Source organism: Odocoileus virginianus, chromosome 30 (genome assembly GCF_023699985.2).
Source record: "Odocoileus virginianus isolate 20LAN1187 ecotype Illinois chromosome 30, Ovbor_1.2, whole genome shotgun sequence".
NCBI classification, from domain to species: Eukaryota; Metazoa; Chordata; class Mammalia; order Artiodactyla; family Cervidae; genus Odocoileus; species Odocoileus virginianus.
The window spans coordinates 389,372-407,327 of NC_069703.1; the positions used below are offsets into that span (position 1 = coordinate 389,372).

Consider the following 17,956-nt stretch of genomic DNA (forward strand, 5'->3'; position numbering starts at 1 on the left):
TTCCATTCTATGACACTAAATATGCTTACAAAGGAAAGAAAAGAAAAAGTGACTACTGTAAACAAAGAAGCTATAACAGTAGAGTGCATGCATCTTTTGAAGTTAGAGTTTTTGTCTTTTCTGAATATAAGCCCGGGAGTAGGAATGTTGGATCACAAGGCAGCTCTATTTTTATTTTTTAAAGAAATCTCTGTACTGTTCTCCATAGTGGTTGCACCAATTTACAATCCCACCAACACTGTGCAAGGGTTCCCATTTCTCCACACCCTCTCCTATATTTTATTATTTCTGTTCATAGTAGCACTATGTACAACAGTCAAGATATGAAAGCAACATAAGTGTCCATCAACAGACAACTGGCTTAAGAAGATGTAGTATAATATATATATTTTACATATAAAACATATATATGATATATATACATACAATGCAATCATAACAATAAAAAAATGAAATATCGCCATTTGCAGCAACATGGATAGATCTAGAGAATATCATACTAAGTGAAGTAAGTCAGACAAGCACAAATATTATATGATATCACATATGTGCAATCTAAAAAATAATATAAATGAATTTATTTACAAAACAGACTCACAGACATAGAACACAAACTTAAGGTTATCAAAGGAGGAAGTGGGGTGAGGGGAGGGGTAAACTAGGACCCATGTTGGGAGTAACATATATACACTACTGTGTGTGAAAGAGACAACCAACAAAGACCTACTGTACAGCACATAACAACATATAAGGGAAAATAATCTAAATAGGAATATATATGTACAACTGAATCACTGTGCTATACACCTGAAACTAACATGATGTAAATCAGCTACACTGCAATTTTTTAAAAACTGACAGTATAAAAATAAGAACTGAATGGATTCATAATGGAAAATATAATCCTCCATATTATTCCAGGGAACTTACCCATCAATCCAAAGGGGAAGAATGTGTTTCTTAATTAGGTCTAAAATTGCTTCAAGCCAGGTCCAAAAGGTAAATGATTTACCAGGCAAGTGTTCCTATTGAAATAAACAAACATGTTAGGACAATAATTGTGTCAGTAGTAATGTTGGTATGATAGTTCAAGTTGCTTTTTCCAGTGAAATATTTATTTTAAATAACACTTTAGAGATTCTTCCTAAAATAACCCTATCAAAGAAACCCTCAAAATCTCAAATTATGATAATGGAGGCTTAAAAAGGAACACTAAAAAAAAATCAAATGATGCTATCCTTTCCCCATTTGTACCTTGCAGAACTTGGCCCAGGTGAGATGACCATCATTGTAGCTAGACTGGACTAAAATGAAAGAAAAGAATGAGATTGAGATTTTTTTTTCCATTTATTTTTATTAGTTGGAGGCTAATTACTTTACATCATTGCAGTGGTTTTTGTCATACATTGAAATGAATTAGCCATGGATTTACATGTATTCCCCATCCCGGTCCCCCCTCCCACCTCCCTCTCCACCCGATCCCTCTGGGTCTTCCCAGTGCACCAGACCCGAGCACTTGAGATTTTTATTAAACAATTAGACTCTTCAATTTGGTGCTTAATTTGGATTGCCCTCCCCCAAGCATTTCCTATGCACCTGCTATGGGTTTACAGTATATTTAATTCTAGAAACAGTAAAAATAAGATGTCATGAAAATTTTTATCCAGGAAAGAATTCTTTCCTATGGAGGAACTAAAGATAGCCTTAGGAAGTGGGTGGGTGTCTAGAACCAGGCCTCCATGAATGGATAGGATATAAATTGTCAAAGAAGGAAGAGACCACTCCAGTAGCAAGAATAATGTAGGTTGAGGCATAGTGGATATGAACAAGGCTTATATATGAGGCCATAAGAGCAGCCTAATGTTGGTAAATAAACATTATAATATAAATCTGTGAAAGCCAGATTGCCAACAGTCTTGAATATTATCATGAAAAGAATGAACTAGAGATTCATTTAGCAATAAGGAACCACCACTGAATGTTCCAATCCAGGGCAATGAAAAAAGAATTTCTGTCTAAAATTTCAGGAAATTCTAAGAATAATTTGATGAAGATCTGAAAAAATATGGCTGCTATTTATACAATATATTTAAAAACCTTATGCACTGATTAACAAATATTTATTGAATGCCTACTATTGTGCTTTATGAATTAAATAAGGATCAAAAACAATGTTTACATTACGTAAATTTTGTAATATTCCCAATTTATTTAAACATCAAGTGCTCAGATAGTAGATCCAAGGGCAACTTGGCATCCCTTTTAAGTCGAGTTTAACCAAATCACACATGACTCACTTAGTTCAGTTCAGTTCAGTCGCTCAGTCATGTACGATTCTTTGCGACCCCATGAACCGCAGCACGCCAGGCCTCCCTATCTATCACCAATTCCCAGAGTTTACTCAAACCCATGTCCATCGAGTCAGTGATGCCATCCAACCATCTCATCCTCTGTCATCCCCTTCTCCTCCTGCCCCCAATCCCTCCCAGCATCAGGGTCTTTTCCAGTGAGTCAACTCTTCGCATGAGGTGGCCAAAGTATTGGAGTTTCAGCTTCAGCATCAGTCCTTCCAATGAACACCCAGGACTGATCTCCTTTAGGATGGACTGGTTGGATCTCCTTGCAGTCCAAGGGACTCTCAAGAGTCTTCTCCAACACTATAGTTCAAAAGCATCCATTTTTTGGTGCTCAGCTTTCTTTATAGTCCAACTCTCACATCTAATACATCTTTGGTTGTACTTTAACTAGAAATGTATACAAATTCAATTTTAACTCTTTTTTTGGTGCTAAATGTGTTCACCCTAGGTTTGTCAAAACATACATATCTTCTAAAATTCTTTTAGAAAAAACTTACACTGTAGTCAGTATATGGAATACCAATGACTATTTTGCAAACTTTAGAAATAGCAGTCAAAACTGAAATTTTCCTGCTATTAATAATTAACTATGACCAGGCACTTCCCTGGTGGCTCAGATGGTAAAGCATCTGCCTGCAATGCAGGAGACCCAGAGTTCCATCCCTGGGTTGGGAAGGTCCCCTGGAAAGGAAATGGCAACCTACTCCAGTATTCTTGCCTGGAAAATTCCACAAATAGAGGATACAGTCCATGGGATCCCAAAGAGTCAGACATGACTCAGTGACTACCACTTCACTTTCACTTTGGGTAGTTTTTTAAAATTCAAATAAATTTCCTGACCCTGGGATCAGCTGTTTTCCAGTTGGTTAATAACCACTCTAATATTAATATGAAAGATCAAGGCACCATTAAGGCTTCACAGTACATTCAGTGGAGATGGCATAAGAATACCCTAGAGACTGGAGTGCGAAGTAGAAAGGAAGGTACTTTAGAACTGGACAGTCCTGGCCTGCATCTTGTCTTTGCTACATACTAGCTGTGGCAAGTCACTTAACCTCTGAACTTAGGTATCCTCATGTACAGAATGGATAGAATTAAAAAAAATAGAATAATGAGTTATCCTCAATATTCTGCCTTAAGGAATTTCTGTGAGAAGGAAAATGTAGCATTTAGCCCTATATCCAGCCATATAGTAGGCACTCAATAAATTGTGGTAAGCATTATTATTATTAACAGTAATATCACCCTCATTCTTTAAAACTCTTGAGTACCAGAAACAGGGGCAAGTCCTTCATGTATGCCAGCTCTTACCTGTTAGCTTCTCAGCCAGCATGTTGAGCTGATCTGAGTTCAGGCCACGACCAACATATGATGAAAACTGCCAGCTCATTACTTCCAGGAGTTGACTCAAAGTGGCAGATGGAGGATTATTAAAGAAAATCAAGTTCTGAAACAGAGTTGTATTGATGATTGTATGTATTAATCACACTGAATACATTGTAGTTCAATATATAGGATTCCTGATTTAAACTCCTTAGGTTAACCTAAGTTAACAATACAGATCTATTGTCTCATCTCTGTTGTGCTTTTAAATTAGACTGATTTTGTCTTTTCCTAAAGAGTTTCTGGTTCTTTGAGTCTAATGTAATATATGGTTCTATCTTATCCTTAAAGGAATCATTGGGCAGCTCTTTAACTTTCCCTGGACTATAGACTATCAATCAACACATACAAGTACTTAACACTGTCCAACAAATAACTAAACAGACACTCTCTTCTGAAATAATATTAATCTTTTAAAAAATATTTATTTTTGGCTGTGCTGGGTCTTCATGGTGGCACGTGGGCTCTTGGTCACTGCAAGTAGGCTTTCTCTGTTTGTGGTGAGCGGGGCCACTCTCTCGTGGCACATGCTCAGCTGCCTCAAAGCGTACGGGATCTCAGTTCCCAGACCAGGGACCAATCCTGTGTCCCCTGCATTGGCAGGTGGATTCTTAACCATTGGACCACTGGACCGGGAAGTCCCCTGAAATAATATTAATCTAAACAAAACTTGTATCATGATATTTAATTGGTTTATCATGGGTTAGTACAAGTTATATCTTGACCAGACAAAGCATCCCAAAGCGCAAAAATAGTTAAGTCCCAGGCTAATGAAGCGAATCCTATAATATGAATTCATAATTAACTTGGGACTCCCATTTTAGGATGGTCTTTTCTAATATTGTTCTAGACGAGAGGATCTTTTGTATGATCAACTGCAAAAGATCAACTGTTCATAACAGAAACTGGGTCAACAATGACAGAACAGAAGACTTCACCTCAGATCACTGGAAAGGAGAAGGTGAGAAAGCCAAGAAAGATATTTTAAGGAGGAAGGTGGGGGAGGAATTAAGAAGTCCTTTGCAATATGGGGAGAAGGCCTTTGGCAAACATGAACCAGGCTGGGCAGCAAGAAAAGGAACCAATTCAAGAGACTTCAGAAGGTAGGAATAAAAGAAGACATGGCATTCTGTAAGAAGGAGTGAGAGATAGGAGGGGGAAGAGAAGAGAGAAAGAATTTCCTTGAACATGAAGATTATATCTGGACAGATGACCAAAATGCATAGAACATAATTAAGACCTAGCAGCTTAGGTTTTGAAGCGGAACAGTTAAGAGAAGCCAGAGTGAGCTGTTATGCTGAACTCTGTAAGCTGGCTGTACATTTACGTGTTAGGAGTTGTATATGAAATACATCTCCAGGTTTCTCATCTAAAACTAGAGCAGAATCTGAAATGCTAAAGCAGACATCTTTGGTGGCTTTCTCATAGAAGAAGGATGCTGAAGAAAGCTAAGGGTGGTGGCACTGCACTCTGAGGCTAGTTCATCTCCTTCCTATATCCTGGAATTGGATGAACATTCTAAAGGTGTAGTTTCTAATGGAGAATGACATTAAATCTCAGAAGTGTTGGCTGTTATTGGCTTTACAGACCAGGTAACTTTTCAGAAATATTCTAGAAATAACTTTGGGAGAAATATCAATAACCTCAGAAATGCAGATGACACCACCCTTATGGCAGAAAGAGAAGAACTAACACGCCTCTTGATGAAAGTGAAAGAGGAGAGTGAGAAAATTGGCTTAAAACTCAACATTCAGAAAACAATTTTAAAATCATGGCATCCGGTCCCATCACTTCATGGCAAATAGATGGGGAAACAATGAAAACAGTGACAGACTTTATTTTGGGGAGCTCCAAAATCACTGCAAATTAAAAGACACTTGTTCCTTGGAAGGAAAGCTATGACCAACCTAGATAGCATATTAAAAAGCTTTGCCATTACTTTGCCAACAAAGATCCATCTAGTCAAAGCTAAGGTTTTTCAGTAGTTATGAACAGATGTGAGATTTCAACCATAAAGAAAGCTGAGCACCAAGGAATTGATACTTTTGAACAATAATGTTGGAGAAGACTTGAGACTCTCTTGGACTGCAAGGAGATTCAACCAGTCCATCCTAAAGGGAATCAGTCCTGAATATTCACTGGAAGGACTGATGCTAAAGCTGAAATTCCAATACTTTGGCCTTCTGATGTGAAGAACTGACTCATGTAAAAAGACCCTGATGCTGGGAAAGATTGAAGCAGGAGGAGAAGGGGACGACAGAGGATGAGATGGTTGAAAGGCATCAGCGACTCAATGGACATGAGTTTGAGTAGGCTCTGGGAGTTGGTGATGGACAGGGAAGCTTGGCGTACTGCAGTTCATGGGGTTGGGAAGAGTCGGACATGACTGAGCAACTGAACTGAACTTTTCTAGTGAGTTCTGTTCTTCTCACTGCAGGCTAAGAGGAAGCAAGGCACAGGACACTCTGAACAGCCTTCCTGTCTGTAGTTAATCTGACTCAGATGCAGGGCACCAGAGGATGAGAAGGTACAAGGCTGAGGCATTTTCTATGCTGTTTTCTTATTAAGCACATTAGACAAAAGGGAGGGAATGCTTGGAGCTGCCTCATTATGATTATTCCTACTGCTAGGACCCGAGGTAGAAAAATTCTTCCCTTTGGAAGGCACATTTGCTTTGCATCAAGAAGAAATAGTTATTTACATCTGACCTATTTTCTCTAGACCTTGGTGGTTTCCAGGACAACACACTGGGGTTTTGTTAAGAGAGAATGGAGGGAAATCGTGACTCATCTTTTTTTGCCACGCCCTTCCTTGGTGGTCTTAATAGAAGCTCTTTTAAGAAGTGCTTCTCTTCCCTGCTTCCTTTGAAACTTGAGGTCAATTTTTCATCCATATCTTAAATAACCACCAGATGGCATTAGAAGCCAATTTGAGCCTAGAATGGATTTAAATCTATAATCAACTTGAAAATCTGTAGTGTTGTTAGGTAACATTGGTGAACATGTTAGTCACTTATTTGAAACCAATTCTCGACCTTTGTCGAAGAACCACTGTGGAGATGGTGTGGCCAGAAGTAGTTGAGGAGGAGAACATAGCAGTCAGACCTCAAATTTTGGAGAAGGGATTCTCCAGAGTCCAGTGAACAGAGCAACTGGATGACCTTAGATGCTCCGTGATGCACGGAGTTGGGAACTGACCAGACCTCAGAAATAGAGAACACCTGTCTCTCACTTCTGCTCGCCAGAACTCTCATGGCCCAAGTACATCAGAACATGTTATTTTAAATATGACACGAGGGGGGAATCATACAACTGAGGTGTATTGGAGTTTTGAAATAAACAACCCACAAAGGTATGGCAAAATTTATACACACACATACACACATGCCTTTTGGGGCACATGGGTTTTGTTGATCATAAAACAAATGAAATGGAATTAAAGGGGAAGAAACAGGAATAGGGTCTCTACCTGGGAATCGCTGGTTGACACATTGTACCAAATGATGGATGCCCAAGCATTAGGTAACTGACTGACATTGGAAATCATCACCACAGGTAACGAGCAGGTCTGGTTTAAAAAAAAAAAAAAAGGCACAGTTATTAAAGGTAGCAGCATCTTGCATTGATTTTATACTTGGATCTTTCCCCTAAAGAGCCATCTCAAGTCAACCCCACTCCTCCAGTGCTGGGTCCACACTACTTTGGTCACTAAAATGATCATGAAGGCACTGGAGCCGTCTGAGCATACATGAGTCGAGGTACCAGGAGGAAAGAGTGATAAAACAGGGGTCCTTTCAGATGCTCGGTCAGTCAGCTCCAACATCTTCTCTGATATTATGTAGATATTTTTACTTTCTTGTATCATGTACTGCCTAAAATGTAACTAATTAGAGCTTGTATTGACTTAGCAACCTTCCTCTTAATACATCAAAGAATCTAATTTAAAATTTATCTCTGGAATGGGTTAATATATTCAAATTATGATTTAACATCTCATTAATGTCAGTATCGGATATGGGGGTTTTAACTGTAGAAGAGGGAGAGGTAAGTGACTTTGGAATACAAAATATTATGGGAGATCGAGCTGCTGCCTCTATTGTCATAGCACTCAACTTGGTACTGTTGGTGCTAATGTTTTCAACCTTATGGAACAAAAGGCTTCACAGACTCATCTGGGAAACTAATCGCCTTACATTAAGTCCCTTCACATTAACAGAAGTTATATTGCTTGTAGGTAGTGAAATGCCCACTTGAGGAACTTAACAGCTTATGGAAGCAGACATTTAAGGAAAAGGGATGAAGGAATCTCTGGAAAATTTTATAAATATGTTCACATTCATTAAGATAAAAGAGTGAAGGCAGAATGCTAAAATAATATATTCTACAAATAGGACCATATTCAGGTGTATGAAATTGTGTTTATTCATTCATGCACTCATTCATTCATTTATTCAACAAATGTTGAGCATCTGTTACATGTCAGGCACTGTGCTGGGCACTGATAATGGAAGGATAAAGGTGTGATATCCTGCCTTCAAGGAGCTCATTGTTAATTATATTCAATTTAATTCCCCATTTCTTGATTCCTTCTTTGAGTTCAACGGTGACTGTTGTCAGAGGATCAAAATAATGTTCCTATCATTGGTCTTTGCTCATCACACTATAAATACCTTTCTTCTGAGGCAATTTTATGTACAAGTTAAAATTTTGAAATCATACAAGACATAGTTCAAGTATATTTATTTCTCTTTAAGCTTTCCACTGAGTATCCACGAATCTGGGAATCTCAGAAAACAAACAAATATATAGTCTCAGCAACAAATTATTCAATATGTATTGAACTATAATGACTGAGATTTTATCATATATATATATATATATATATATATATATATATATAATTTAAAAATTATTTTTTGGCCATACCACATAGCTTGTGAGATCTTAGCTCCCTGACCAGGAAACAAACCTGGGCCCTTGGCAATGAGAGTGTGGAGTCCTAACCACTGGACAGCCAGGGAATTTCCTTATCATTTATATTTAATCAGAATAATATATGCTGACTAATGAGTGAATATTTGACATATTGATTTCCTAAATTACAACAAAAATAATGAATAAGGAATGTACTAAAACCTAGAAAATACTGAGTTTTCATCTTCAAATACTGACCAATTCCTGAAAATGTTATTAGTAAATACTAAATATTCCTTGAAACACCTACCTCCAAATCTATGGTCAGACCATAGAGGCAGATCTGTGTCTCAAATGTTATGGAATGAAGCTCCTCAGTCACCATGTGACAGCCCTAAGGGGGAAAGAAATAAATTGTTATCTTGCAAATGCATATGCATGTGTGCTAAGTCGTGACTCTCTGCCATTCTATGGACTGTAGCCCGCCAGGCTCCTCTGTCCATGGGATTCTCCAGGCAAGAATATTGGAATGGGTTGCCATGCCCTCCTCCAGTGGAACTTCCCAACCCAGGGATGGAACCTGTGTCTCTTATGTCTCCTGCATTGACAGGCAGGTTCTTTACCCCTAGTGCCACTCGGGAAGCCTTATACAAATGGGTATAGTTGTTACCTATTATTAGATGTGCTTTTATAAAAACTAACAAATTCTTAAAGTATAAGATACCCTCAAACATCTCCTGCTATGGAAAGTTCCTTATTTTAAAAAGTTAAAGGATATACAGGGTTTGAGAAATCTTCCTTTCCACAAACAGAATGATACTGTCTCCAAAACAATGAACTTTCTAGCTTCAACAATTCCAGCATATTTTCATCAGTTGAAATCCAGATAAATTGCTCTTTATTTTTACTTTTGGAAATTTGTCCTTTTGACTTACCAACCATTAATAAAAGAAAGCCAGATGTGTGTAGCTACAACGAAAACAAGTCAGTATCATAATGGATTTTTTTACAGCAAGCTCAAACATGGTTAAACATGGTAAGTGGGAAAAATACGTACTTTCCTCAGCTTCTTCCAGAAATTTCAATAAAAGTAACAACTGGGGTTTTGTTTACTCGCCAATAAAATAAAACTGCAACCCAGGTCTAGGAGTGAAAGCTAGGGGAGTGTGGAGCGAGGGTGGCAGTTAGGGGCTGTGCGTCAGAGCCAGGGGTGGAAGCACCGAACCCCCAGAAGCTGGAGAGTAAGGGCTGAACAGGAGGGGTAGTTACTAGCCTCGGCCTAGGCAATGAGGTTCCCAGCTTCCCTGACCCTGGTCGGGTTTTGGTTAGTTAATACATCCAGTGCTTACATTACTATGATCATGAAAACATTGTTAACAGCTGAACCATATAACAATATGATTGCATTTCCATTCTTATATTCCCTGGACTTATTTGTTACCTCAGACTTTTTACTTAATTTGTTTTATCTACCTGTTACTAATGTAACCCCAAACACTGAATATATCAAATAAACTAAATGCTATACAGTAATATAGTAAAAGTGGGTGAAATTCATGTGTATGAAGAGCTGGTATATAAGAACTATAGCTTAATTTAAAATAGATAACCATCAAGGACCTACTGTACAGAACAGGGAACTCTGCTCAATATTACATAACAATCTAAATAGGAAAAGAATTTGAAAAAGAATAGATACATGTATATGTATAACTGAATCATTTTGCTCTATACCTGAAACTAACACAACACTCAGGGATCGAATCCAGGTCCCCTATATTGCAGGCAGATGCTTTTACCATCTGAGCCAGCAGGGAAGCCCCTAATCAATTATACTGCAGTATAGAATAAAAAGTTTTTTAAAAAGAGAGCCACAGCTTAATCTTTTTCTAGAAATAATTCAGAAGTACATAAAATAAAAAAATCAAGAAATATCAGTATGATCTTAACATAATACTTAGAACTCAAAAAATGATCACCTCTGAGGAGTGGGTTTGGAATGGGAAGGAGTGGGACAGAAATTGCTGTTTTTCCCAGGATGAAATCTGACTGAAACTTGCTATATGCCCAGAACCAGCAGTACTGTCATCATCTAAGAGCTTGTTAGAAAAACAGCCTCTCTGGCCTCATTCCAGGCCTACTGAACCAGATTCTGCATTTTAACAAGAACCCCAGGTGGAATTTATGAGGCAATTATTCTCAATGTGATGTATCCACATTGTGTTTAGTCTCAAAAGGGATGTAGAAAAATTGGAGATGATATAGAAAGCTTAAACGATAAAAAAAACTAAGTCCTGTGGGAACATATGAGCAGAAGTGGAATTATCTAGAGTAGAAAAGTCAGGGTGGGGTTGTGGGTGGCTGAGTCAGCTCTGAAAGGGAGCTCTTGCTACTGAATATAGTTAATAACAAGCTGGAGTCCTTTTGTGTTAAATTTCAAAAAGGTTCTAATATGATGATATGAATGACAACTACGTGAGGAAGATTTTATTGATAATGAGGAACATTAAAATAGAATTTGTTACTGAGAAGGAAATAGAAAATTAAAAACTCCTCTTTCCCTTGGGCTAGACCATTGTGGTACCTTCCAGTGCCTGGAGGTGGTTGGATTGACTCAGTGAGACTGCTTCTTATGGATTAGTAGAAAGTTATGTTACCGAAAATTCCTTTGAAAATTCTTAGACCACCCCTAAAATTACTCCCAACACACCCAACAACCAGCCCTCTCCCCCAGTTTACTTATTATGTAGAACTAAATTGTCCTTCCTTTAATTGACCATGAGATGAAATGGTCATGTTTAGGCACCAAGTTGAACAAAAACCACATTTTGTTTTTTTAAACAACAGAAAATCTCACTGCCCTCTAGGAGGAGGTGTTCACACTATGCAAAGTGAGACAACAGAAGAATCCACAAGTCCATGTTCACTAGTGGGTGCCACTCACATCCTCACTGAGCTCAGTGGCAGAAAGGACACAAGCCTGTGTTTGTACATTTGAACAGAACATTTGAGAGGCCTCAGGCAAGCGCACAGAGGGGGACCACATATCATATGTCTAAATATTTAGCCTTTATAAATCAGCTTAACAAATGCTAAAGTATGGTCTCGCCTCCTGCCTCAACCAACAGCTAAGCTTTCACATGACCTAATTGGCCATGTTTGAACTCCTCAAAGTCCTGCTGAAGCATGCTGGCCTGGGGAGAGCATGACCTTCCGGGACCACTTCCCATCCTTCTTTCTTCTCCCTCTGTGTGGGGCTGACCTGACGAGTGTGGCCCTGAGGTCTCTCCTCATGCCTGGAAATGTTTACACTGATGGTTTCATCTGTGCTTGAGAGAGCAGACCTGGGGAAAAGGCCTGTACAGTCCTGGAAGTGGTCTTGAAGCCTTCTGGGCTGGGAATGCTGAAGCCCTGGGCTCTGGGCTCATGCCTGAAGCTCTGGGCTCACGGCCTTGACTACCCAGACATCTCTTTCTGAAGGGAGGGCCACAGTGGGAGGACTGCCACAGGGAGCCTTTGGAGTTCTTATCCCTCCTTCATTCTAGTCTCTGTAGTTCAATTTGTTTAATTAAATGTGTGTGTGTGTGTGTGTGTGTGTGTGTGTGTACAACAACAATTCATCATGGATATAATTCCCTCACACCTTTGGGTTATGGCACTTGGGTGATCACTGGTCCAAATGGCAAGAGTCTTTCAAAGACTCCCATTTCTCAGTCCTGAGAAATCAGGACTTCACAGAGCAGTGGCACACGGGGCTGTCCATCAGCTTTGGAAGAGACTCTGTACTTTAAAAATAGTACTTTGTTGAACTGTAATGTGGATGGAGAGAGATTTACATAGGGATTCAAACTAATTTCTAGTGTTTGCTTTAAACTTCTGATGCAGCTGTGAGGTACGTTTAGAATGAAATCCAACAAAGAAGCTGACATCAGCTTCAACATATGTATCAACAATATACAGGACTGCAGGAGAGCGGTTCTGACAGAAGGCAGTGTCATTAACTTTCCAAGCTTGCATGGCCACCAGTCATAGTCTTTATTATTTTACCAGTGCAGTCTAAGCTAGAGACACTATTCAATCTCACATTCCTGGGGTCCATTCCTTACAGACTGTGAAAATATCATAGATAAGATGTACGATTAATGTTGTATTAAAAGCCATTTCAACCATCTGAAATGATTATAGATTTAAAACATCCATATTTATGATATTTATATTAATGACATTGATGATATAACTGGATTGACTGTATTACACTTTTAAAGAAAAGTAGCCACTGGATAATCTGCTAAGAAACTAAAAAACTGACTAAATAACCTGACCAGGACTCCACCTAGGAAAATATATGGAACCTAATGAAAGGCAGGTAAAGATGTCACCATATTCTTTTTGTTACCTCTGTGCATGCATGCTAAGTCACTTCAGTCATGTCCAACTCTTTGCGACCCTACGGACTGTAGCCAGCCAAGCTCCTCTGTCCATAGGATTCTCCAGGTGAGAATACTGGAGTCGGTTGCCATGGCCTTTTCCAGGGGATCTTCCTGACCAGGGATTGAACCCATGTCTGTTATGTCTCCTGCACTGGCAGGCAGGTTCCTCACCACTGCACCACCTGGGAAGTCCCCAATAGAGTAGGACATTGTTGTTTATCTTGCTCATTTCTTAACAAGCCATAAGCTATGATAATGTTGCACATGGTAAACTATGTGGAATAGAAAACAACTGCAATAATCCATTCGTTTAATGAGTATTTGCTGAGTCCCTATCATGTGTTAGACCCTGGCCTAGATCCTGAGAAACAATAATAAGAGGGGAAACAATGGTACAGTCATATGAGAGAGAGACCTTAATCACAGAATCATAGGAAATGAATGTCAAGCAACAACTAATTCTCAATCCATAAAATAAAGGGACTATACAGAAGACATTGCAAATAAATCTGTGTTTCTAGTGTTATTCGTGCACCAATCTTTGTCTTTAAAAAGCATTGCAACTACTTAAATTAGTTCAGAAGGCAATCAACTTCCTGTGAAAATGCTTGAGCCAGTTGGAGTGTGAGTGGTGGATCTGTGTTTGAGAACACTGAACCTTGACAGGACATCTGTTTGGCTATTTTGTTAAATGAAACTCAAGTCAGCCAGGCTTTACTAATCGCTTCTTTGTGCTTCATGACTTTCCACCACATAAACAAAATTACCTAACACCTCAGTCTGTGGCTAAAACTGCCATTTATCAGTTAAAGCCTACTGACAGAACAAACTCAAGAGACTGCAATTTCAGCCTCCCTGTTCAAACAATTTCTGCCATTTCAACAATCACTCTCAAGCCAGCTCTTAGGACCTCCAGGAAAGGCTGCTTCCTGGGAATGTTTATTTTATAGAGACAGACTGAAGCTTTCACCAAGTTAGGCCACTTGCTAGATGATGGAATCTTATCTTCAGCATGATTATTCCAAGAAAAGAACAAAGGTGGGAAAAATACGCAGTAATTGCAAACCTTGAATTTGTGACAGCATGTCAACAGATTCCTCATTCCAAAGCAAATCCTTTAAATTAAATGCATTTTGAAAAATGACCCTATTCTCTGCTGCACTTCTGAGGATTACAGAATCTCTGTCAAAGGAGTTTCAGAGATTGTGTAGTCTAATGGTTCTAAAATCTTTTTTTAACCCTGAAACATGTTCTTAGAAGTAAATTTCCAACCTGGGCTCCTATCTGTAAAATACTTCAAATAGGGCTGATTGATTGAAATAGGGGTGGGAAGTCCAGAGTTCCACCGTTTACCAAACCACAACCAAGGTGCCGACTCCACTGGTCTTCCTAGCCTTCTAGGGACAGCATGGGTCTAGTGCAATTTCCTTCTTTCAACCCAGTGCTCCTGGCTAGGAGCCCGTGCGCATCCGGAGAGCTCACTTCTTCCCGGATAATCTCAGAGTCAAACGCCAGGGGGCGCTGCAGTTCTAAAGAGGTTTGGATTGGCAGTCTTGAGGAAACTGCCACGGTATGATCTCAATCGTTAAATGAGTATTCAGTCTAACCCCGTTGACGTAGGAGAGGAGGACTCAAAGTCGGGGAAGTTGTAGGGCAGCGGGCACTGGGAGTAGACATGCAAGCGTATAAAAGGGGTGTAGAGCGGTCTGAGGTTTCATGGACCTGGAGCCAGAAGAGGAACATGCTCAGTGGCTCTTAAAGGGAATGTTTCCAGCCGAGCACCTGGCAGGTGGGCAGAGGAGGGAGGTTACGGATTCGTAGTTTATCCTAAGCCAGGAACCACCTTTAGAGTCACTTCCGCGCCTGTTACAGAGGGGGCAGCCTGGAGAGCTGCTCAAGAAGCCCATGGCAGACAGTGCACAGTGCACTGCCGTGGACTCTCACACGCTTCATCTCGTTTGGGCCCCGCAACAACCCTAAGAGGTGCAGGTGAACATGAAGCCATTTTATAGCTAAGGTAACTGGGAGTTAGTGCAAGGTCAGCTGCCTGCAAGAGGCAGAGCCATCGGCAGTGCTGTTTCCACCACTGAACCAACGTGCGCAGGAGGTCCAGAGCAGCCCGAGTGTTCCTGGGAATCGTGATCTCAAGTTCCTTCTCAACTTTGTCAGGATTCTGGTGTGAGGTAGCTACATGTTTCTGAGCAGGTGGGTAAAGTGGGGAAAATAGTAGTTTAAACAGAAGAAAGAATGAGGTGCTCCCCACAAACCAGCAGAGATCTTTCTTATAGGAATACCAGCAAATGGGTGGTGTGTGTGTGTGATGAGATAAAGGGGTCAAAGCGGAGTGACAACCATCAAGGCCTCTGTGTGTGTGTGTGTGATACGAGGTCAAAGCGGAGTGATAACCATCACGGCCTCTGTGCATGCGTGTGTGTGTGTGCGTGTGGGTGTGGGTGGCTGGGTGGGTGTGATGAGCTAGAGGTCAAAGTGAGTGTCAACCATCCCAGTCTCTCCCAGGCAAGGTTTTGTGGCTCCAGAGGCAGCGTGGCACAGTGGCCAAAAGCGTGGACACAGGAGCCAGATTGCTGAGGTTTGAATCTAAGCCCATGCACTCACTCAGTGCCTCAGTTTCCCTGGCCAAAATAAGTATGACACTAGTGGTCTCTACTTCCTGGCGCTGAGGAGAGAGTTACATCAGTCAACGCCAGCAAAGCTATTAGTGCGACAGAGTAAATGCCACACAAGGATTTGTCAAATAAGTTCTTATCAAGTTATGAACTCCTGCTGCAGGTACAGAGATAAGCGATAAGCAACAGCTACTGTTTGAAATTCGAAAATGAGGTTATAACATCCCGGCTTCCCATTCTCCCTAAATTTTGGTTACTGCAGTTCCTGGCCCCATGACTCTGTGAATCCCACTTAATCACCAGATCCTCCCCCACTCTTTCCTGACTTTCCTGTTGTCATCCCTAAGTTTGGCCAAGCTCCTGATTCCTATCTCAACTTTCTGAGTCCACTTCTTATATCGTGTGACTTTTCAGTGATTCCTATAGCACATAAAACAGCATTCAAGTCTATGGTTTGTTTTGAATGTACTGAGGAGTCATATTAAAATTCTGTCAACAGGGGGAGCTCAAAGAACAGCTTAAAATAAAATTATCCAGTTCCAGCAAATTTGGGGGAAAAAAAGCAAATCATTCTGATATAACCGCATGATCTTGTTATTAATCAGAAAATGAGAGGAAATAAATTCAAAATGAGATAAGTAGGCAGTGTTAATGAGACATTGTTTTTCTATAGTGGAAGCTGATTTACTTAGATCTCTGTCTCTAGAGAAATTCAAGTAGATTCTGATTTTACATTCACAAAGATGACAAAGTACTGAAGAATTCAGCTATTTAATTTATTCCCACTTGATTTGTTTTTCTTAAGAAGAGTTTAGAAGCATTGTGCTTAGTCTATTCAGACTTAGTAAATACTATTCAGAGAGGTCACTGCATGAAACGCTGTTTGCAACTTTGGTGAAAATTCCAAGGAGATTTGTGAAACAGACTTTTATTTATAATGTGCTAATGTTTTAATTAGGAAGTCTGGAAAACCTTTATGGGTTTCTATAAGGTGGAAAGAATAACTCTTATTTGTTTGGTTTACTAGAATATTCTTAAACTCAAAAGCTTTGTTCCTGTTCTATCTGCGCTGAGAAACCTGTTTGACAGTCTGCTGTAAGCCAAGGTTCTACCTTAGAAAGAAAGCTTAACTCATCCTTGATGGAGCGGTGATATCTGGCAAAAGAATTTTAAGACATGGTTAAGAGAATGAAGAATTCTTGGAAAGGAAAAACATAGAGCATGAAAACTGTTGTGATGGATCTTTGTGGTTTTGTGGAGTGGGCTAGAGCGACTATAATCGAATGCTGGATTTATAAAGTGTATTTTCTTCCAAATAATTTGAAGAAATTTCTCATAGAGCTGTAACACTAAAGCCAGGAGATTGAATCCATACCAACCACACCAGGAATAAGCCTCATTGCTTTCTAACTGCATCATGTAGGTGGTCTTACACATGCAGTTTCTCTGAGCACGGAGCATTAGGCATTATGACTCTGATCTCTTAGAGGGAAAAAAAATGCAATATTTCTCTATCAGATCATTTGCCAAGGGTCATATTTTCAGTCACTGTCAGAATGGACTCAAGCCCAGATTTTCTAATTCCAAATACGTAGGGCATAGAGAAATGCCCTAGTATCTAGGTCAACTAAATAGATGATTCCCAAAGCCACTTCCAATCCAGGATTTGGCAACTCTATTATTTACTGACAAGCTCAAACACCTGGGCTGCATCAGTTTGTTCTTTTAATCAATTCATCCACTGAAGTGCCAACCTTAGATATACGAGTAAAGTAATTGATACCATAAAGTAACAGAACTGTTTTTCACTTGTGATTTTCACATCCTGGGTCATGATGTTCAAAGACTTACCTCTTACCTGTGGAAAATGAGTGATGTTACGATATTCTATAATAATGAACTGACTAAAGAAATTACAGCAATACAATGCAACCACTTTAAATCATGTTCTCCAAGAGTAAGTTTATGGAAAGCTGTTCACATTGCTATGTGATAGAAAGCAGGTTATGAAACATTGTGTGTATGTATACATTTAAAGTAATGTATACATATAAAGCAGAGAAGGAAATGGCAACCCACTCCAGTGTTCTTGCCTGGAGAATCCCAGGGACAGGGGAGCCTGGTGGGCTGCCGTCTATGGGGTCACACAGAGTCGGATACGACTGAAGCGATTTAGCAGCAGCAGCAGCAGCATACATATAAAGTCTAGAATGATTTGAACCAAAACATTAATAGTTGTTTTCTTA

At 39.7% G+C, this 17,956-nt stretch overlaps 1 protein-coding gene across 6 annotated transcripts in view; it reads right to left on the reverse strand.

Moving 5' to 3' along the window:
- Window positions 1-17,956, reverse strand: part of STAT4 (signal transducer and activator of transcription 4) — a 135,600-nt gene that overhangs the window by 4,914 nt on the left and 112,730 nt on the right. For all 6 annotated transcript variants that reach the window (XM_070458465.1, XM_070458467.1, XM_070458462.1 and 3 more), the window contains 5 exons: window positions 8,964-9,047; window positions 7,209-7,307; window positions 3,669-3,804; window positions 1,255-1,304; window positions 931-1,025 (listed from right to left, as the gene is read on the reverse strand). In XM_070458465.1, coding sequence (XP_070314566.1) covers window positions 931-1,025; window positions 1,255-1,304; window positions 3,669-3,804; window positions 7,209-7,307; window positions 8,964-9,047 — 464 coding nt within the window. The remainder of the gene's footprint in view (window positions 1-930; window positions 1,026-1,254; window positions 1,305-3,668; window positions 3,805-7,208; window positions 7,308-8,963; window positions 9,048-17,956) is intronic.